The sequence below is a fragment of the Giraffa tippelskirchi genome, chromosome 5 (assembly GCF_054371585.1).
Source record: "Giraffa tippelskirchi isolate mGirTip1 chromosome 5, T2T-mGirTip1v1.2.pri, whole genome shotgun sequence".
In the NCBI taxonomy this organism is placed as follows: Eukaryota; Metazoa; Chordata; class Mammalia; order Artiodactyla; family Giraffidae; genus Giraffa; species Giraffa tippelskirchi.
Window position 1 is genome coordinate 89,543,269 of NC_137279.1, and position 20,422 is coordinate 89,563,690.

Below are 20,422 nucleotides of genomic sequence, written 5' to 3' on the forward strand. Positions count from 1 at the left end.
TTTTCTTCATGGATCGTAATTTTAGGGGTATATCTAAAAAATCGTCACCAAACCTAAGGTTAGATAGATTTTCTCCTATATTTTCTTGTAATAGTTTTTTCACTCTGCATTTGAAGTCTCTGATCCATGTTAAGTTAAATTTTTGTGTAATGTGTAACATCTATGACTAGGGAATTTTGTTGGTGTTTTTAATATATGGGTATTTAACCATTCCAGTGCCATTTGTTGAAAAGATTATCCTTTTGCCACTAAAATGCCTTTGCAAAAAACCCACAAAAAACAGTGAGTCATTTCTAAAATTTCTGTTCTGTTCCATTGATCCATGTTTTCTTTTACCAGTACCACTTAGTCTTGAATATTGTATACTTTATGTATACATATATATATATATACTTTATATATATATTGAATGATGTATACTTTATCTCATACATTGTTGGATTCAACTTGCTTGTATTTGCTGAACTTTTTTTCATTAATATTGATGACAAGTATTAGTATGCTACTTATGTTTTTTGTTTGTTTTTTGATATCTATCTGGTTTTGGTATTAGGGTAATACTAGCCTCATAGATGCAGAAGGCAATGGCACCCCACTCCAGTACTCTTGCCTGGAAAATCCCATGGACGAAGGAGCCTGGTAGGCTGCAGTCCATGGGGTCACTAAGAGTCGGACACGACTGAACGACTTCACTTTCACTTTTCCCTTTCATGCACTGGAGAAGGAAATGGCAACCCACTCCAGTATTCTTGCCTGGAGAATCCCAGGGACGGCGGAACCTGGTGGGCTGCCATCTATGGGGTCACACAGAATCGGACACGACTGCATAGACTTAGCAGCAGCAGCAGCCTCATAGAATTACTTAAGCATTATTCTCTCTGCCTTTACTTTCTAGAAGATATTGTAGTGAATTGATATTATTGCTTCTTTAATTACTTAATTTTTAGTATAATTTATCTGTGACATCATCTGGGCCTGGCAGTTTAATTTTTGGAAGACTGTTAATTATTAATTAATTTCTTTGACATACATGAGGCTATTTCTTTCTCCTTGCATGCATTGTAGTCCTTTGTGTTTTTCAAGGAATTGACCTATTTCATCCAAGTTATCAAATTTCTGAATATAGCTTTTCATGTTCCTTTATAATCCTTTTAATGTCAGTGGGTCAGAAGTTATGATCCCTCTTTCATTTGATAGTGTTAATATGTGTCTTTTCTGTTTTCTTGGTTGGCTTGTCTATAGGTTTATCAATTTTACTGACCTTTCAAATAACCAGCCTTTGACTTTGTTGATTTTCTCCATTACTTTTCTGTTTTCAGTTTAATCGATTTCTGCTGTCACATTCATAATTTCTTCTGCTTGTGTTAGGCTTAATTTACTTTTCTTTGTAGAGCTTACTAAGGCAAGACTTAGGTTATTGATGCCCAATTTTTCTTATTTTCTGAAATATGCATTTAATGCTATAATTTCCCTCTAAGCACTACTTTCTCTGCAACCCACAAACCTTGATAAATTTTAATTATTTTCAAAATATATCTTTAAAGTTACAATTTAAACTTTTCTGACTTGAGCTATTTAGAATTTTTAAATTTGGGGTTATTTTAGAATTTTCTATCTATCTTCTGTCATTGATTTTTGGTTTAATCCGGTTGTGGTCTGAGAATATACTTAGTGTGATTTCTGTCTTTTCAAACTTGTTACATTGTGTTTTATGGCCCAGGATGTGGTCTGTCTTGGTGAATGTTACATGCAAACTTAAAAAGATTTTGTATTTCAGTGTTCTCAGATTGAGGATTCTATAAGTGTCAATTCTATAAATGTCAACTATTAAGATAAAATTGATAGTTCTGTTCAGTTCCTCTGTATCCTTTGTTGTTGTTCAGTAGCTAAGTCCTGTCTGACTGTTTGCGACCCCATGGACTGCAGCACACCAAGCTTCCCTGGTCCTTCACTATCTCCTGGAGTTTGCTCAAACTCATGTCCTTTGAGCCAGTGATGCCATCCAACTGTCTCATCCTCTGTGGCCCCCATCTCCTGCCCACAATCTTTCCCAACATCAGGATCTTTTCCAGTGAGTCAGCTCTTTGCATCAGGTGGTCAAAGTATTGGAGTTTCAGCTTCAGCATCAGTCCTGAATATTCAGTGTTGATTTCCTTTAGGATTGATCTCCTTGCTGTCCAAGGGACTCTCAAGAATCTTCTCCAGCACCACAGTTCAAAAGCATCAATTCTTCTATGCTCAGCCTTCTTCATGGTCCAACTCTCACATCTGTACATGACTACTGGAAAAACCTTAACTTTGATTATATGGACCTTTATTGGCAACATAGTGTTTCTGCTTTTTAATACACTGTCTAGGTTTTTCATAGCTTTCCTTTCAAGGAGTAAATGTCTTTTAATTTCATGGCTCTGGTCACCATCCACAGTGATTTTGGAGACCAAATAAATAGTCTGTTACTGTTTCCACTTTATTCCCATCTATGTGCCATGAAGTTATGGGACTGGATACCATGATCTTAGTTTTTTTGAACGTTGAGTTTTATGTCAGATTTTCACTCTCCTCTTTCACCCTCATCAAGAGACTCTTTACTTCCTCTTCACTTTCTGCCATTAAAGTGGTATCATCTGCATACCTGAGGTTGTTATTGTTTCTCCTGGCAATCTTGATTCCAGCTTGTGCTCCATTCAGTCTGGCATTTCGCATGATATACTCTGCATATGAGTTAAATAATCAGGGTGACAGTATACAGCCTTGAAATCCTCCTTTCCCAAATTGGACCATGTATCCTTTACACTATTTGTTCCATGTAGCCTTTACACTATTATTTTGCCTGTTTAGTCTGTTGATTATTGACAGAAAGGTAAAGTGTTCAACTATAATAATAAATTTGTCTCTATCTCTTTTCTGCTATGAATTTTTCCTCACGTATTTTGATGCCCTTAAGTGCATACATATTTAAGATTACTATATCTTCTCATAGAATATATCCCTTTATTATTATGTAATACCCTTTATTCTAGACAATTTTCCTAGTTCTGAATTCTACTTTGTCTATTCTGTCTGAAATTAAGAGTTACCAAACTCAATTTCTTTTGATTAGTATTAGCCTGTCATATCTTTTTTCATCTCTTAAAGCTATATGAATGGTTTCCTTGTAAATAACCCATAAATTTGTCTGATTTTTAAAAGTCTACTCTGATCTATCTTTTATTTAATGTATTTCAAACATTAAAACAGTGCTCTCTAGCTTTTTGGCACTAGGTTTTGTGGAAGAAATTTTTTCCACAGACCAGGGGGTGGGGATGGTTTGGGGATGATTCAAATGCATTACATTTATTGTGCATTTTGTTTTTATTAGTATTACATTGTGTCATATAATGAAATAATTATACAACTCACCATAATGCAGAATCAGTGGGAACCCTGAGCTTGTTTTCTTGCAACCAGATGGTTCCTTCTTGGGGGTGATGGGAGACATGGTGACACCTCAAGTGTGTTGCTTATGTCCAGTCTACTCCATAATCTTGCTATGGTTGCTGCCCTGCAGAAAACTCTGCTCCACAAAGATAGGATGTTGGAAATGGAAGCAGACTTTTTCATTGCTTTTGTGACAATCCCATGATATGCTGCCTTGACTTTAAGCCAGAATGTATGGAGCTTTGAAGTTGTTGCAACATACTCTTAAGGCCAGTGTCATTTGTGATTTCAAGCAGATGATCCTCTACTAGCATGGGCAAAGTCGAGTTACCTGGCTTATTAACAAATGGGTCATGGATCCATCCTTTCCCAGTTCTGAAGTGTTTTGTGGTTGGGAAGTAATGTTCAAGCTCTTTGAAAGCTGAGATGGGTGATAATGCACCAACTGGGAGAAAGAATGCGCTAATTTAGTCTCTTTCAAAATCTCTGCTAATGTTTGAAACATGTCAGAAATCCCAGTGTTCACTCATCACCCCCATGACTCCAGTTTGGCTTTGAGTGCAGACACTTAATCTGCTGACTTGAACACAGTTGTTGTTTTCCCCTGAAGTGACAGATTGAGTTTGATGAGCAGGCTCGATATGTCATACAAGTAAGCAAGTTTTGCAACCCATACTATGAAATGTGCTGCCAGTGGTGCCTGCTTGTCTAAAAGAAGTCTCTTGAGTGACTCTCATACTCAAAAACTCTGGCCAGTGATCTACCTTTAGAAAGACACCTCACTTCTGTGTATAAGAGAGGGGACGCGTGCTCTGCGGCCATCTCTTCATAGAGTTGTGTGAACAGATGTGAGTTAAAGGCACGTACTTTAATGTGATTGATCATTTTAATCACATCCTGCCAAACATTGTTAAGTTCATGTGTCATTTTTTGGCTAGCCAGCATTTCTCTGTGGATGACACAGTGCATAAACTCACATTCAGAAGTGACCTGTTTGACCCAAGTAGCGAAACCAGAAAGCAATCCAGTCATGATAGCTGCTCTGTCCATGCATATACCAACGCAAAATGACCAATTTCAATTTTCCTGATACGTAATCATTCAAAGACTTGAATAGTTCTATAGTTGCAATGTTGGTTAGCAACAAAAGTGCACATAACATATCCTCATGCACATCCTTCTCAAAAATATCTTGCACAAAAACAATCATCGTTGCCTTGTTGTCTACCTGGATTGTGTACCACGATGACTCATTAATCCTCTCTGACAATTGTGTCTCTCAATATCCTCTTCTCTTTCATCAATTTATCTAGTTATGGTGCTAGCTGAAAGAGGAACATGTGCCATCTTTTGAACTGCAGCCTCTCCTAAAAGTTCTCAATAAACGTCCTTAATGGCAGGCAGGATCAACTCTTCACCAATAGTAAAGGGCTCTTGCTTTAGCAATGCAATTAGCCACTAAGAATGATGTTCTCAGTGCAGGCACATTTGATGAAATTGCGGTCTTCAATAATTGCTTAGTCCAGGGTCTTCTTCTGTCTCATCATTGGGTCTTTCCCCCTTTTCGAAGAAGATTTCCAGTGATGTTTGTTTTCTGATTCATTTTGGCTATGGTTAGCTCATAGACTTACCAAAACTGTGGCTGAGACCAAGTGCACAGTGTGGGAAAGAGGCACGGACAGTAGTGGTGAATAAAATCATGGGAGGGCCATGTGCAGACTAAGATAAGCATCAGATTCTGACTTAAAGCCTGTCACTAGTTCAGTTCAGTTCAGTTGCTCAGTCGTGTCCAACTCTTTGCAACCCCATGGACTGTCCATCACCAACCCCCAGAGCTTACTCAAACTCATGTCTATCGAGTCGGTGATGCCATCCAATCATCTCATCCTCTGTCATCCCCTTCTCCTCCCACCTTCAATCTTTCTCAGCATTAGGGTCTTTTCAAATGAGTCAGTTCTTCGCATCCGGTGGCCAAAGTATTGGAGTTTCAGCTTCAGCATCAGTCCTTCCAGTGAATATTCAGGACTGATTTCCTTTAGGATGGACTGGTTGGATCTCCTTGCAGTCCAAGGGATTCTCAAGAGTCTTTTCCAACACCACAGTTCAAAAGAATCAATTCTTCAGTGCTCAGCTTTCTTTATAGTCCACCTCTCACATTCATACATGACTACTGCGAAACCATAGATTTGACTAGATGGACCTTTGTTGGCAAAGTAATGTCTCTGCTTTTTAACATGCTGTCTAGGTTGGTCATAACTTTTCTTCCAAGGAGCAACCGTCTTTCAATTTCATGGTTGCAGTCACCATCTGCAGTGATTTTGGAGCCCCCCTAAATAAAGTCTCTCACTGTTTCCACTGTTTTCCCATAAATTTGTCATGAAGTGATGGGACCAGATGCCATGATCTTAGTTTCCTGAATGTTGAGTTTTAAGCCAACTTTTTCACTCTCCTCTTTCACTGTCATCAAGAGGCTCTTTGGTTCTTCTTCACTTTCTGCCATAAGGGTGGTGTCATCTGGATATCTGAAGTTATTGATATTTCTTCTGGCAATCTTGATTCCAGCTTGTGCTTCACTCAGCCTGGCATTTTGCCTGATGTACTCTGCATATAAGTTAAATAAGCAGAGTGACAATATACAGCCTTGATGTACTCCTTTCCCTATTTGAAACCAGTCTGTTGTTCTATGTCCAGTTCTAACTGTTGCTTCTTGACCTGCACACAGATTTCTCTGGAGGTCAGGTGGTGTGGTAAGAATTTTCCACAGATTCTTGTGATCCATACAGTCAAAGGCTTTGGTGTAGTCAGTAAAGCAGAAATAGATGTTTTTCTGGAACTTTCGTGCTTTTTTGATGATCCAGCCGATGTTGGCAATTTGATCTCTGGTTCCTCTGCCTTTTCTAAATCCAGCTTGAATATCTGGAAGTTCATGGTTCACAAACTGTTGAAGCCTGGCTTAGAGAATTTTGAGCATTACTTTGCAAGTATGTGAGATGAGTGCAATCATGCAGAAGTTTGAACATTCTTTGGCATTTCCTTTCTTTGGGATTGGAATGAAAACTGACCTTTTCCAGTCCTGTGGCCACTGCTGAGTTTTCCAAAATTGCTGGCATATTGAGTGCAGCACTTTCACACCATCATCTTTTAGGATTTGAAATAGCTCAACTGTAATTTCATCACCTCCACTAGCTTTCTTTAGTTGCCACTCACTGATAGGGTTTTGGTAAGCAGTTTGCAAACAATCGATTTATTATGGTCTCTGTGCAAACTTCTCTGCTAATGGTAATCTGGATTTGTAGCAACTCCCCAGTGCTAGCATTACTACCTTAGCCCCATCTCAGATCATCAGGCATTAGATTCTTATAAGCAGTGCATAACCCGTGGAGAGTTCACTGTCGGGTTTCAATTCCAATGAGAATATAATGCCCCTGATCTGACAGGTGGACCTCAGGCGGTAATACAAGCAACAGGGGGTGGCTGTAAATACAGATGAAGCTTTGCTCTCTAGCTTGCCTACCTCTCACCTCCTGTTGTGCAGCCCAGGTCCTAACTGGCCATGGACCAACACCAGTCCATGGTGCAGGGGCTGGGGACCCCTGCCTTAGAGTATTTCCAGTTCCTCCCTTCTGTCACTTGTGATATTCCTGTCATTCCTTCCACTAATTGTTACTGTTTTTGCTCTAAATAAGTAGCTATCTTTTAGATCAACTAAGAATAAGAAAATAAAATATTACATTTTATGTACTTTTATTTATACTCCCTGCTCTTCCTTTGTTGATCCTTTATTCTGACCTATATCAGTTTCCTTCTTCATGAAGAACTTCTTCTAACATTTCTTAATAGACAGATCTGATGGCAATGAATTCTCAGGGTTTTTTTGTCTGGAAAAGTGTTTATTTCTCTTTCAGTTTTGAAGAATAATTCTGCTCTATTTTGATATTTAAGTGGATGAAATTTTTTCTTTGAACTTTGAATATTTCACACTACTTTCTTCTTGCTTGTATGATTTCTGACAAGAAATCTGTATTAATGCTTCTCCTTGTTCTTCTGTAGGTAAGATGTTTGTTTTTTCTTCTGACTTCTTTCAAGATTTTTTTTCTTTATCCTTGGTTTACTGCAGTTGGAATATGATATCCCTAAGTGTTTTTTGTTTGTTTGTTTTTATTTGGTGGAAGGGATGGCATTTATCCTGCTTGGTGTTCTTTGAGATTCCTGGATTTGTGATTTGACACCTATTAGGAGGAGGGCATGGCAACCCACTTCAGTATTCCTGCCTGGAGAATCCCTGTGGACAAAGGAGCCTGGTGGGCTACAGTCCATGAGGTCGCAAAGAGTCAGACAACCTAAGTGACTAAGCACAGCACACATCAATTTTGGAAAGTTCTCAGGCAACATTACTTCATGAATATCATCTGTTATATCCTTTCTTCCTTCTCCTCTTGTTATTTCAGTTACACATATGTTTTCTGTTTACATTTCAGTTTGGGAAGTTTCTATTGACAAGTTTCCAAGCTCAATAATTCCTTTCTTGGTATTGTGCAGTCTAATCATAACCACATGGAAGATATTCTTCATTTCTATTACTTTGCTTTTGATTTATAGAATTTATTTTTATTCTTTCTTAGACTTTCTATTCACATTATCTGTTTTTGCATACGGTCTACTTTTTTCCTTTAGAAAGTGAAAGGGAAAGTGTTAGTCACTGTCATGTCCAACTCTTTGTGATCCCACAAATTGTAGCCCATCAGGCTCCTCTGTTCATGGAATTCTCCAGGAAAGAATACTGAAGTAGGTTGTCATTCCCTTATCCAGGGAATCTTCCCAACCCAGGAATCTAACCCAGGTTTCCCCAGCTGCAGGTGGATTCTTTAGCATCTGAGCCACAGGAAAGTCCATTTTTTCTTTAGAATGCTTAATATATATTTAAAATTCCCATAGTTATTTAAATTTTCTGATAATTTCAACATCTCTGATATATTTGAACCTTGTTCTGATGCTTGGTTCATCTTTTCAGACTGTTTTTCTTTTCTTTCAGCTTGACTTGGTAATTTTTTGTTAAAAGCTAGTCATGTTGTACTGAGTAATAGGAAGTGATATAAATAGGACTTTAATGTTTTAAAGTGAGGATTTATGTTAATCGGACTAGAGGCTTCAAATTCCTCTAGTGTCCTTTTTTTAATCTCTCTCTCTTTATAGAGTTTGTGTCTTGCAGCCCTCAGTTGTAGTTCACTATTATTATCGTCGCCCCCTGTTTGTGTGGTGGTAAGGTGTGGGGGAGAAGGTTATTCTAGTACCTTCCTATCAAATTTCAGTCTTTAAGTGGGCCAATGTCTCAGGGTCATGACCTTCATTTGTGTTTCTCCAGTAGTGTAGATATTTTCTCCAGGTCTTTACTTCCTTATGGAATTCCCTATCTATTTCCTTGAAGTCCTGACCTCTATTAACTATGTTCCTCACTCAAAAAACTTCATTGATAAAAGAAGGCTGGAGATTATTTCCTTCCTCAACCTATGATGAGGCTATATAGCACAGTTGTTTTCCTTGACATGTAGGTCTTTGTTATGGAGAAGGATCTGAATATATTTCACAGTAATTTCTCTTCCCTTCCTTATCAATACAAATAAAAGATATCTGAGACAAATGAAAATGGAAGCATAACTTTCCAAAATCCATGGGATACAGCAAACTCAGCAAACTTCTAATAGGGAAGTTTAAAATGATACAGGCCTACATTAAGAGATGAGAAAGACGTCAAATATATAATAATCTAATATTACACATAAAGGAACAAGACAAAGAAAAAGTAAAGTCCAAAGTTAATAAAAGGAAGGAAATAATAAAGAACAGAGTAGAAATAAATATGATAGGGACTAAAAAGACAATCGAAAAAAGTCAATGAAAGTAAGAGTTGCTTTGTTGAAAAGATAAATAAAATCAACAAACCTTTAGCCAGACTCATCAAGAAGAAAAGAGAGTCCAAATAAATAAAATCAGAATGAAAGAGGAGAAATTACAGCTGACATGACAGAAACACAAAGCACCATTAGAATATTATGAACACTAAGATGTAAACAAATTAGACAACCTAGAAAAAATAGATAAACACCTGCTGCTGCTGCTCAGTCGCTTCAGTCACGTCCGACTCTGTGCGACCCCATAGACGGCAGCCCACCAGGCTCCACCGTCCCTGGGATTCTCCAGGCAAGAACACTGGAGTGGGTTGCCATTTCCTTCTCCAGTGCATGAAAGTGAAAAGTGAAAGTGAAGTCGCTCAGTCGTCTCGAAGTACATAGTTTATCAAGACTGAATCATGAAGAAATAGAAAATCTTAATAGATTAATGAAATTAGTAATGAAGAGTACTGAAATTAAATCATTAATCAAAATTTCTCCAAAAACAAAAGTCCAGGTTCTGATGACCTCACAAGTGAATCCTACCAAACATCTTAAGAAGAGTTAATACCTATCTTTTTCAAATTATTCTAGAAAATTGAAGAGGAAGTAATACTGTCAAACTCATTTTATTAAACCAGCATTACCCTACTTCCAAAACTAGACAGAGGCATCACAAAAAGGAAAATTACAGGCCAATATCCCAGACAAACTTAGATGTAAAAATTCTCAACACACATTAAAAGCATCATACACCGTGTTCAAGTGGGACTCATTCCAGGAATTTAAGTATGGCTTAGCATCCATAAATCAACCAATGTGATATGCCACGTTAACAAAACAAAGGAGATGAAGAAAAAGTATTTGAAAAAATAGAACATTTGTTTATGATAAAAACTCCAAACAAAGTAGGTATAGAGAGAACATACTTTAACATAATACCTTAACATAAAAAAAGCCATATATGACAAATCCACAGCCAACATCACACTCTATGGTGAAAAGCTGAAAGCAATTCCTCAAACATCAGAAACAAAACAAAGATGCCCTCTCTCACCACTTTTATTTGATACAGTATTGGAAGTCCCAGCCATAACAATCAGAAAAGAAAAAGAAATAAAAGGAACCTGAATTGGAAAAGAAAAAGTAAAACTGTCACTGTAGATGACACGATCTTATATATAGAAAGCCCTAAAGATTGCACCAAAACACTATTTGAACTAATTAATAAATCCACTAAATTAGCAGTATAAGAATATACAGAAATCTGTTGTGCTTCTATCCACTAATACAGAACTATCAGGAAGCAGAATTAAGAAAACCAATTTAAAATTCATCAAAAAGAATAAAATAGGAGTAAATTTAACCAAGGAGGTCAAATACCTGTATTCTGAAAATTATAGGATATTGATGAAAGAAATTGAAGATGATACAAATAAGTGGAAACATATAGCTTATGGAGTAGAAGAATAATTTTGTCCAAATTGCTATTTTACCCAAAGCAGTCTCTAGATTCAATGGAATCCCTATCAAAATACCAATAGAATTTTTCACAGAAGTATAACAAATACTTCTAAAATTTGTATGGAAACACAAAAGATAGCAAATAGTCAAAAAAAATCTTGAAAAAGAACAAAGCTGGAGATATCATGCTTTCCAATTTCAAACTACACTATAAAGCTATAGAACCAAAATAGTGTGGTACCGGCACAAAAATAGACACATAGGCTAATGGAACAGACTAGAAAGCCTAGAAAGAAACCAGTGTTTATAAGATCAGTTGCTCTCAGTCACTCAGTTATGTCTGACTCTTTGCAACCCCATAGACTGTAGCCTGCCAGGCTCATCTGCCTATGGAATTCTCCAGGCAAGAATACTAGAGTGAGTTGCCATTTCCTACCCCAAGGGATTTTCCTGACCCAGGGATCAAACCCATATCTCCTCCATTGACAGGCAGATTCTTTATCACTATGCCATCTAAGAACCCATATGGTCAACTGATCTATGGCAAATGAGGCAAAAATAGAAAGTGAGAAAAAATTCTCTTCAATAATGATGTTGGGAAAACTTGGCAGCTACACGCTGCCAAAATTAAATTAGATCACTTTCTTATACTGTATACAAATGTAAACTCAAAATGGATAACAGATTTAAACATTAGATCAGAAATTATAAAACTCCTAGAAGAAAACATAGGCAGTAAACCCTTTTACATTGGTCTAAGTAATGCATTTTTTGGATCTGTCTCCTTAGGCAAGGACAACAAAGTTAAAAATAAATAAATAAATATCAAACTAAAAAGCTTTTGTGCAGTGATGGAAGCCATCAACAAAACATAAAGACTGAATGGGAAAAGATATTTGATATATAAAATGATATATCTGTTAAGGGGTTAATATCTAAAATGTACAAAGAACTCATTCAAGTCAATACAAAAAAAAAAGCAGTCCGATTAAAAAATGAGTAGAGGTCCTGAATAGACATTTTTCCAAAGAGGACACATAGGACAGCCAACAGACCACATGAATAGATGCTCCATAACACTAGCTATCAGGAAATGCAAATCAAAACTACAATGAGATATCACCTTGAACCTGTCAGAATGGCTATTTAAAAAAAAAGATAGCAAATAGGAAATGTTGGTGAAGCTGAGAGAAAGAAGCCCTTGTATACTTGGTGGATATGTAAATTGAGGCATATACTATGGAAAATGGTATGGAGGTTCCTCAAAAAAATTAAAAGCACATTTATTATATAATACAACAATTCTACTCCTGGGTATCTATAAAAAGAAAATAAGAAGACTAATTTGAGGAGATATATGCACCCCTATTTTCATTGCACCATAATTTTACAATAACCAAGATATGAAAGCAACCTAAGTACCCACTGATAGATGAGTACATGAGAAGAGGTGATGCGCACACACACACACACACACACACACACACACACACACACTGAAGTATTAGTCATTCACAAAAAAGAATGAAATCTTGCCATTTGCAACAATGTAAATGGACATAGAGGTTATTATGTTAAGTGAAATAAGTCAAGCCAAGAAAGAAAAATATGGGCTTCCCTGGTGGCTCCTGGGTAAAGAATTCATGTGCTAATGCAGGAGACAGGGGTTCAGTCCTCGATCTGGGAAGATCCCCCATGCTGTGGAGCAATTAAGCTGGTGTGCCACAACTATTGAGCCTGTGCTCTAGAACACAGGAGCCACAACTAATGAACCCACATGCCACAACTACTGAAGCTCATGTGCCCTAGAGCCATGCACTGCAACAAGAGAAGCCACTGCAATAAGAAGCCTGCACACTGCAATGAAGAGTAGCCCCAGCTGACCACAACTAGGAAAAAGCCCACACATCAACAAAGAACCAGAACAGCTGAAAATAAATAAGTAAAGATTTTTTTAAAAGACAATTCGTTTATGATTTCATTTATATATGTAGTCTAAAAAAACAAACAGAAACAGACTTATGGAAAAAAATAAAAACTTTGGTGGTTGCCAAAGGGGCTGGGATTGTGGGAACGGACCAAATAGGTGAAGTGGATTAAGAGGTATAAACTTCCATTTACACAATGAATGAGTCATGGGGGTGTTATGTACAGCGTAGGTAATACAAATTTATATAGTAACAGATCATTACTAAACTTTATTGGAGAGATTATTTCATAATGTATACAAATGTTGAACCACTATACTGTACACCTGAAACCAATATTGCGTGTCAACTATACTTCAATTAAAAAATGAGAAATGAGTCAGAAATCTATTTCAATATTCTCTATATCCCCTCCATCTCATCTCGTATTTTACTTTCATCCTAAAGGCCTTGCATCTCCCCTCACTTCCATGAGCTGAGATGCTGGTTAAAGATTCACTCACAGGACCTTGTGGAATTGAGAGAACATTTGTGACTCAACCAGGAATACAGAGTTAATAATTGAGAGACCCAGGGCTTGAATTCAGTCTACTGACTTCCACTCTTCCTGTTCCTCATGGTGCAGCTGGCAGTGCGTGACTGGTACAACTGGGTTCCAAACCAAAGTCCACCATGTTGTCCCAGCATTTACAAAAAGAGAACTCTCCTCTTATGGGAAGTAGATTTGTCTAAGCAAATCTAAGGATTTGCTCAGTAGGGTTGGGAAAGTAAAGACGTAAAGAATATTTATTTTTATTTGAGTTAGAACTGAGTTTCTTACCAGCCTTACAGCTTGAGCTGTTGGAGGTTCTCTAACAAATGAGAGCACCATGGACCACAGTAGTGACTTACAAATCTCTCTATTAAATATGTAGCCTACCAGTGATAGGGAGTGATATGTGATTAAGGAGAAGTGAACTGACTGGCCAAGAACCTGAATTTGTCTTCCCTTATTTCTGATTAAAAAACATTTACTAGAACTAAAAGTTTCTTACTTTTGTGCTCTCATTACCTGTTTAAAGTTTTCATTTAGCATTTATCATTCTGTCAAATATATGTATTATATTTTATATAATGCTTTTGTATATTATATGTTGCACTATGTATTTTATATACTACGTATAATGCATTTAGCATAATTTACCACTGTACTCCCAGCACTTAGCACTGGATCTAACACCTTTAAGTAATGGCCAGGTTTGCTTGTGAAGCTGTAAATGCTCTTCTTGGATTTGATTTAATATGGGAGAAAGTAGATACTCATGTTCCCTAAAATCTTTAAAGATTCTATATGAATAAGACTGCACAGCTTGAACTGCTGCTGGAAATGCTCTTCCTTTGAGGATCTGTATTGGCTAGAATGAGGATCCCAGGTGGCTATTTCACAGAGGATTCTTCTCTTTTGAAAAAGGTTTAGGGAGGAGGTTTTGCTTTATTTGGGAAGTCTAAGGCCCTGGGGGATTTGAACTTTGCTTAGCTTGATTTCTCTTGTCCATCACTATCCATACTGTGAGTTGCCCTTGAATGGTGATATACTCTGTGTGAGTGTTAGTTGCTCAATCATGTCCCCATTGCGACCCCATGGGCTATAACCCGCCAGGCTCCTCTGTCTATGGGATTACCCAGGCAAGAATACTGGAGTGGGCTGCCATTTCCTTCTCCATGGAATATTCCTGACCCAGGGATCAATCCTGTGTCTCCTGAATTACAGGCATTTTCTTTACCATATACACTACGTAAACAGAAAATGCCAGCCAGGTGGTGCAAATTCAATTCTGCCTTCACCCTTTTTATGTCTTAGCCATATTATCTGTACAGTTGGGAGCCTTATCCCTGCCTTCCTCCAAGGACTGTTCTGAAGACCTCGTGAGATAATTTCGGGAAAAGCATTTTGTGTTAAGGGCCGCATTATGGAAGAGTTACTTGCCATAAAATGATCCTAGGCATGAGTAGTAACGAAAATAATCCCAAGGAACAGGAAGGGTTCTCTTTGGGTTGTTTAATCCAGCCAAATATTCAGTGAGAGGCTGGAACTGTTTAGCAGGTCAGAAGAAGTTCTGTGGCTGGGTCCTGAGTGGGCTGTGGCAAAGGCTGTTGAAAACATCTGATTCTATAGTGTGTGACTGTGAAAATATTCTGTTCAAACAAGGTTTCTGGAAAACCTGGGTAATAAATATTCTAGAAGTCCACAGTGATAAGGTATTCTGAATGATGCCCGTCAGCAGCTGCATAGCCCTTAGCCCTAGGAGATGGTCCCATACATAGATCAAGACAGCCTTATTGCCCAGGTAACAAACATTTATTTCACTGAAGCTCAGCATGCAAGACTCTTTCTTGGTTTGATGAGATTAGCTTTATATAGATCACAAAAAAGTATCCCAAGGTTTATGTCTTTGTCATTAAATATTAAACATGCTTTGCCCATTTCTCTATCACATTGAATTATGGTGAGTTCTGTGTAAGCCTATCTCCCCTGCAAGACTGGGAGCTCCTTTGTTCAAGGAATAGTGCAGTTTATTTTGATATTTTCCATGTCTAGCCCAGCATCTGGCATATAGTAAAGATTCCATGAATGTTTATTGAATGACTGTCAAACCTTTTGCCTGCAATACTTTGTTTTTAATTATTCAGTTTTTTTTTTATTTTCCAGCTAACAATTTCTCTTAATTTCTTTTAGCCATTTTATATTCTTAGAGAACTTTAGGTATAGTTTTATTGTTGTCATTGCCTCTATTGATCCTGAGAGTGGGCCTGGTATTTCTGTTATGGTCTGTAGAGCGGACACATGTGCTGTTTGGGTCTCTGTACCTTCTTTTGAAGGCTCTTCTGAGTCTACCCTTTAATCCTAGTGGAAGTTGTGTTCAGGGGCCATCATGCCTCCATGTCTGAGGTCTAGCCTAGACACTGACTTGACAGCTAGTCCCTTGTTCTCTTCACCGGGTACTCATTTGAATCACAAGCCCCAAATCTACATGAAGTTCCTTGGTCAGCCTCTGCTCCTCTGCTCTCTATGACTGTCTAATTCAACTTCATCACAAGGGCATAATTATTTCTATGTGTGACCTCCAAATATTATAGCCTTGTTTCCTTTTGCCCCATTATTTTCTTGGCTTAGAGTCTATAGATTCATACAACTTCTCAGATGTTTTGGTGAAGCTAAGTAAGGACAACAAGGATGTCAGAAATTCACATAGATGTCTCATAAACTGAATCCTAGTTTTCCTGAGTCTTAGGTGATTCTCACTGTTTAAAAGTTAAAGCTAGAATTCCTTCCACAAGTCCTCCACAATCTGACTCCATCTTACCCTTCTGGTCTTATCTCTCTCCATTTCTTTTCTTGTACCCTGGTGTCAGCACACAGTCACTTTTCATTTCCTGAACATTCCTCTTACTTTCATACATGTGAATGTATTATTGCTTCTCTTTGAAATTCTTTTCCTATAAAAACTTGCCCATCAGACAATCTCTTCTTGTGAGTGTTTTAAAACCAGTCCAGATTACAGATCATCTCCTCTCTGAAGATTTCTGACATCTCCAATGAAGTTTCTTTTTCTTTCTCTCTCTCCTATTTCCCTTCAGTTGTCAATATACCACTTGACATGTAGAACTGAAACTACATATTTTTTTAAAATTTCCTTTTGATGTGGACCGTTTTTAAAGTCTTCATTGAATCTGTTGCAATATTACTTCTGTTTTATGTTTTGGTTTTTTGGCTGCCCAGCATGTGGGATCTTAGCTTCCTGACCAGGGGTTAAACCCGCACCCCCTGCTTTGGAAGGTGAAGTCTTAACCATTCTGCTGCTGCTAAGTCGCTTCAGTCATGTCCGACTCTGTGCGACCCTATAGACGACAGCCCACCAGGCTCTGCCTTCCCTAGGATTCTCCAGGCAAGAATACTGGAATGGGTTGCCGTTTCCTTCTCCAGTGCATGAAAGGGAAAAGTTAAAGCGAAGTCGCTCAGTCGTATCCGACTCTTAGCGACCCCATGGACTATATAGCCTACCAGGCTCCTCTGTCCATGGGATTTTCCAGGCAAGAGTACTGGAGTGGGGTGCCATTTCCTTCTCCAATCTTAACCATTGGAAGTGGTTAAACTAGGGAAGTTCCAAATCTGTATCTTTAAATGTTTGTCTTTGCCACTAGAGTTTGAGTTTTTTGAAGCCAGGCAATAAGGTTTCTTTTCATTTTTGTTTCCCCAGACCCAGCCCACAGGTTCATCCGCACTGCCCATTACTTGCTTTCTGAATTAATGGCAGCTGAACTGACCTGGGAGGATCTTGGGATGTGTCCTCAAATGACTGTTAACATGGCTGACAAGATTTGGAATCGCTAGGATCTCTAATTAAACTGTCAGTGGTCACCATCTTTAAGAAACAGTTTTGCTAGAAACTGGGATAAATTAAAGCAGCTGGGAGAGGAAATCTGTTTTCCCCTGGGCTATCTCATCCTGAGGCTACTTTTCCTGTCCATACAGTGATTTATGACTTAGTACGTCATGTGTAAACAGACTCCAACAGAGACTCCAGGTTGAGACATTCTCATGCTCTTAAGAAGGAAGGAAGGGATAATAGGGAAGAATGTATGTCCTTGATTCTGTTTTTTTTCTAAAGGACCCTCTTCACTAAGCAGAGAGCCACAAGGAAACCAAGAGGTCAGTGAAAAATCCTTGGCCCACACTACTCTTCACCTCTTCTTCAGGCATATCCCATCCTTGTTTGTTTAATTATGCATCAAAACAGGGCCAGTGCTTCATCCAGAGACTTTATTTAAAGCTTCCAGACTCCTAGTTGGATGCTGTTTCTGTTCCTCTCTTTTCCTCCTCCACAAGGGGCAGGTCTCTGGGAGCCAAGGACATGGGGCTCAGCTCCTCACAGTCCTGCTTAGAATGCTAAGAGCCTCAGAAAACCCATCCCCAAACTGTCAGAAAAGTTACCTGCCAATGGCTCGGAGCAGAGCATCCTTGACCTCTTTGTTCCTCAGGGTGTACACCACAGGGTTCAGTAGTGGGGTGATGACAGTGTAGGTCACTGAGATCAGCTGATCCTGATTCTTGGTGTTCTCTGACTTGGGCTTGAGGTAGGCAATGGAGGCACAGCCATAGTGGACAATGACCACAGTGAGGTGGGAGGCGCATGTGGCAAAGGCCTTCTTCCGGCCGTCGGTAGAGGTGATCTTGAGGATGGTGGAAATGATGAGAACATAAGAGATGAAGACCAGACCCATAGGCACAACGAGCACGAAAACACTGATTATCAAAGTCAGGATCTCATTGACAGTTGTGTCAATGCAAGAGAGCTTCATCACAGGTCGGATGTCACAGAAGAAGTGGGCCACCTTTGTGGCACAGAAAGGTAACCTGAATACAGATGTCACCTGTGTCATGGCCACAATCAACCCGAAGCTGCAGGCCCCCCACACCAGCTGGATGCACACCCTCTTGTTCATGATGACTGTGTATCTCAGGGGGCTGCAGATGGCCACATAGCGGTCGTATCCCATCACTGTGAGCAGGAAGCAGTTAGTGATCCCAAAGGTTACAAAAAAGAACATCTGTGTGGCACAACCTGCCAATGATATGGACTGGCTCATACCCACAAGGCTGGACAGCATTCTTGGAAGAATAACTAGTGTATATATAGTCTCTGAAGTGGACAGCATGCTGAGGAAGAAGTACATAGGAGTGTGGAGATGATGATCGATTTGGATAATGATCACAATAATTATATTACCTGCTAGGGTTAAGATGTACGGTACAAGAAACATCACAAAAAGAGTTAGCTGGTGCTCATGGAAGCTGGAGAAACCTTGTAAAACAAACTCAGTGGTGAGAGTGGTATTCTCTCTCTTCATTGAGTGGCCACTAGATTGGAAATGTAGAAGAACAAAAGTTACATAATCTCAGTAAAGCAGTTTAATCCATTTCTGAAACTGATTGAACTTTGTTCTCCTTTATAAACCTGGGGATATATTTTCCAGTGGCAGTGGAATACAGTTAATCTTTAGGTTTACTTATCTTCATTTAAAATATTTTTGTTCTGTGGCCATCTATTACAATACAATTTCCTATGCATGCTAGAATCATCTAAGTTTTTTCCCCTGCACTGTATAACCATCTACATTCCCACTTCACCATACTCTTCATCCTTGTTATCTGGAATGCTCTTTCTATCTTCCTCCTCTTAAATAAATTGTCCTCAAGACTAATGCATGTCTTCTCCTCCATTAATGCATATTGTCCTCTGAAATTTTCATGTTTGTTTGGATTATTGTCATCCCTCCTCTGTGCTCTCTGTGGCTTTATACCTTTTACATCTGCATATCTCACTGACTCAAGATTATGCATGAATTTGATGCTTGAAAACAACTTGTTTAGGGAATGACTGGAAAGTTCTTTTATTTCAAGACTGTGAATCATCCCCTTGCACATCGTTTAGGAAATAAAAGCAAAGCAGATTCAGAAATGTTCATCTTGTTTTCAAGAAGGAAAAGGTGACTCCTAACCAGCCACCATCCACACTGTTGTCTGAATGATGGAAGTTGGCTGACGCTTCACCGCACTGACTCATGTATATTGTAAACCATGGTACATCTTCATTTTCCCTAAACTAGAAGACAAATTTACAGCCAATACAACTTTGTGAGTAGGAATACACCTACTCTGCAGAGGTGAACAATCGTACCAGGGAAGATGCAGCAAATTCATGTGTCCTTCATCTAAAGTAAAAGCAGGCTCTGAATATAAAGAACAGAGTTACACTAAACGTACATCATTTTGTTGAAAGATGGGGCTCAGTCCAATTCATGTAATATTTCACATTTAGGTCCCTTTTGGACAGTAAGCTCCTGTAGGCTATTTAAATTATATTCTGATTTCCTTATGCATATTCAGAAAAGACTTTTTGCATAAAGTAAATCATATCAGTGAGGAAGCTTAGTAGACATGGAGACCTCCTTCTAGTTCATAAAAAATTATTTAAGAGAAATTGAAGACCAGCTGTTAATCACTTACATTAAGAATGCTAAAAGAGAGTAAAGTTGAAACAGGAAATATTTCCCAATAGGAAAATTCATTTGACTCTAAAATGCATGGCTAAAGACAGTTATCTTCTGAGAGGCCTCAAGGCATAAACTAGGCAGTGGTCCAGCCATGGGGTGGTATGACACCTCTACTATGAAATAAAAAAATGTGTGTTAGAGCTTTTGATTGTTCTAATGATGGTCACAGAAAGTGAAAGTGAAGTCGCTCAGTTGTGTCCGACTCTTTGCAACCCCATGGACTGTAGCCTACCAGGCTCCTCCATCCGTAGGGTTCTCCAGGCAAGAGTACTGGAGTGGGTTGCCATTTCCTTCTCCAGGAGATCTTCCTAACCCAGGGATCGAACCCGGGTCTCCCACATTGCAGGCAGATGCAATGGTCACAGATGCTGCTAGCAATTAGTGGTGCTAAATGTCCTGCAGTACATGTGATGATCCCACCCAAGGAAGAACTGTCCTATTCCAAATACCAATAGGGCTTCTCCTGAGAAACCCAGGGCTAGAGTGTCATCTGATTCTGGCTGAAGTCTAACTGTCTTGAAGTGGATGAATGGCTGCTATAACCTGGTTGGTATCCACCACTCTATGGAGCCTATAATTCTTCCAAGAAAATCAAGGGCAAGAAGAGCAAACACAGCCTAATGAGGACCT

At 38.7% G+C, this 20,422-nt stretch overlaps 1 protein-coding gene across 1 annotated transcript; it reads right to left on the reverse strand.

The window, feature by feature from the left end:
- Positions 1-17,665: 17,665 nt before the first annotated feature.
- Positions 17,666-20,422, reverse strand: LOC145507065 (olfactory receptor 10J1). The gene has a single exon (XM_081492854.1). The coding sequence runs from the start codon at positions 18,584-18,586 to the stop codon at positions 17,666-17,668; it is 921 nt and encodes a 306-aa protein (XP_081348980.1). The 5' UTR covers positions 18,587-20,422.

What these genes read in the sequence shown, in the direction of transcription:
- LOC145507065 (XM_081492854.1), bottom strand. Translation starts at nt 18,586, where the DNA reads ATGAAGAGAGAGAATACCACTCTCACCACTGAGTTTGTTTTACAAGGT.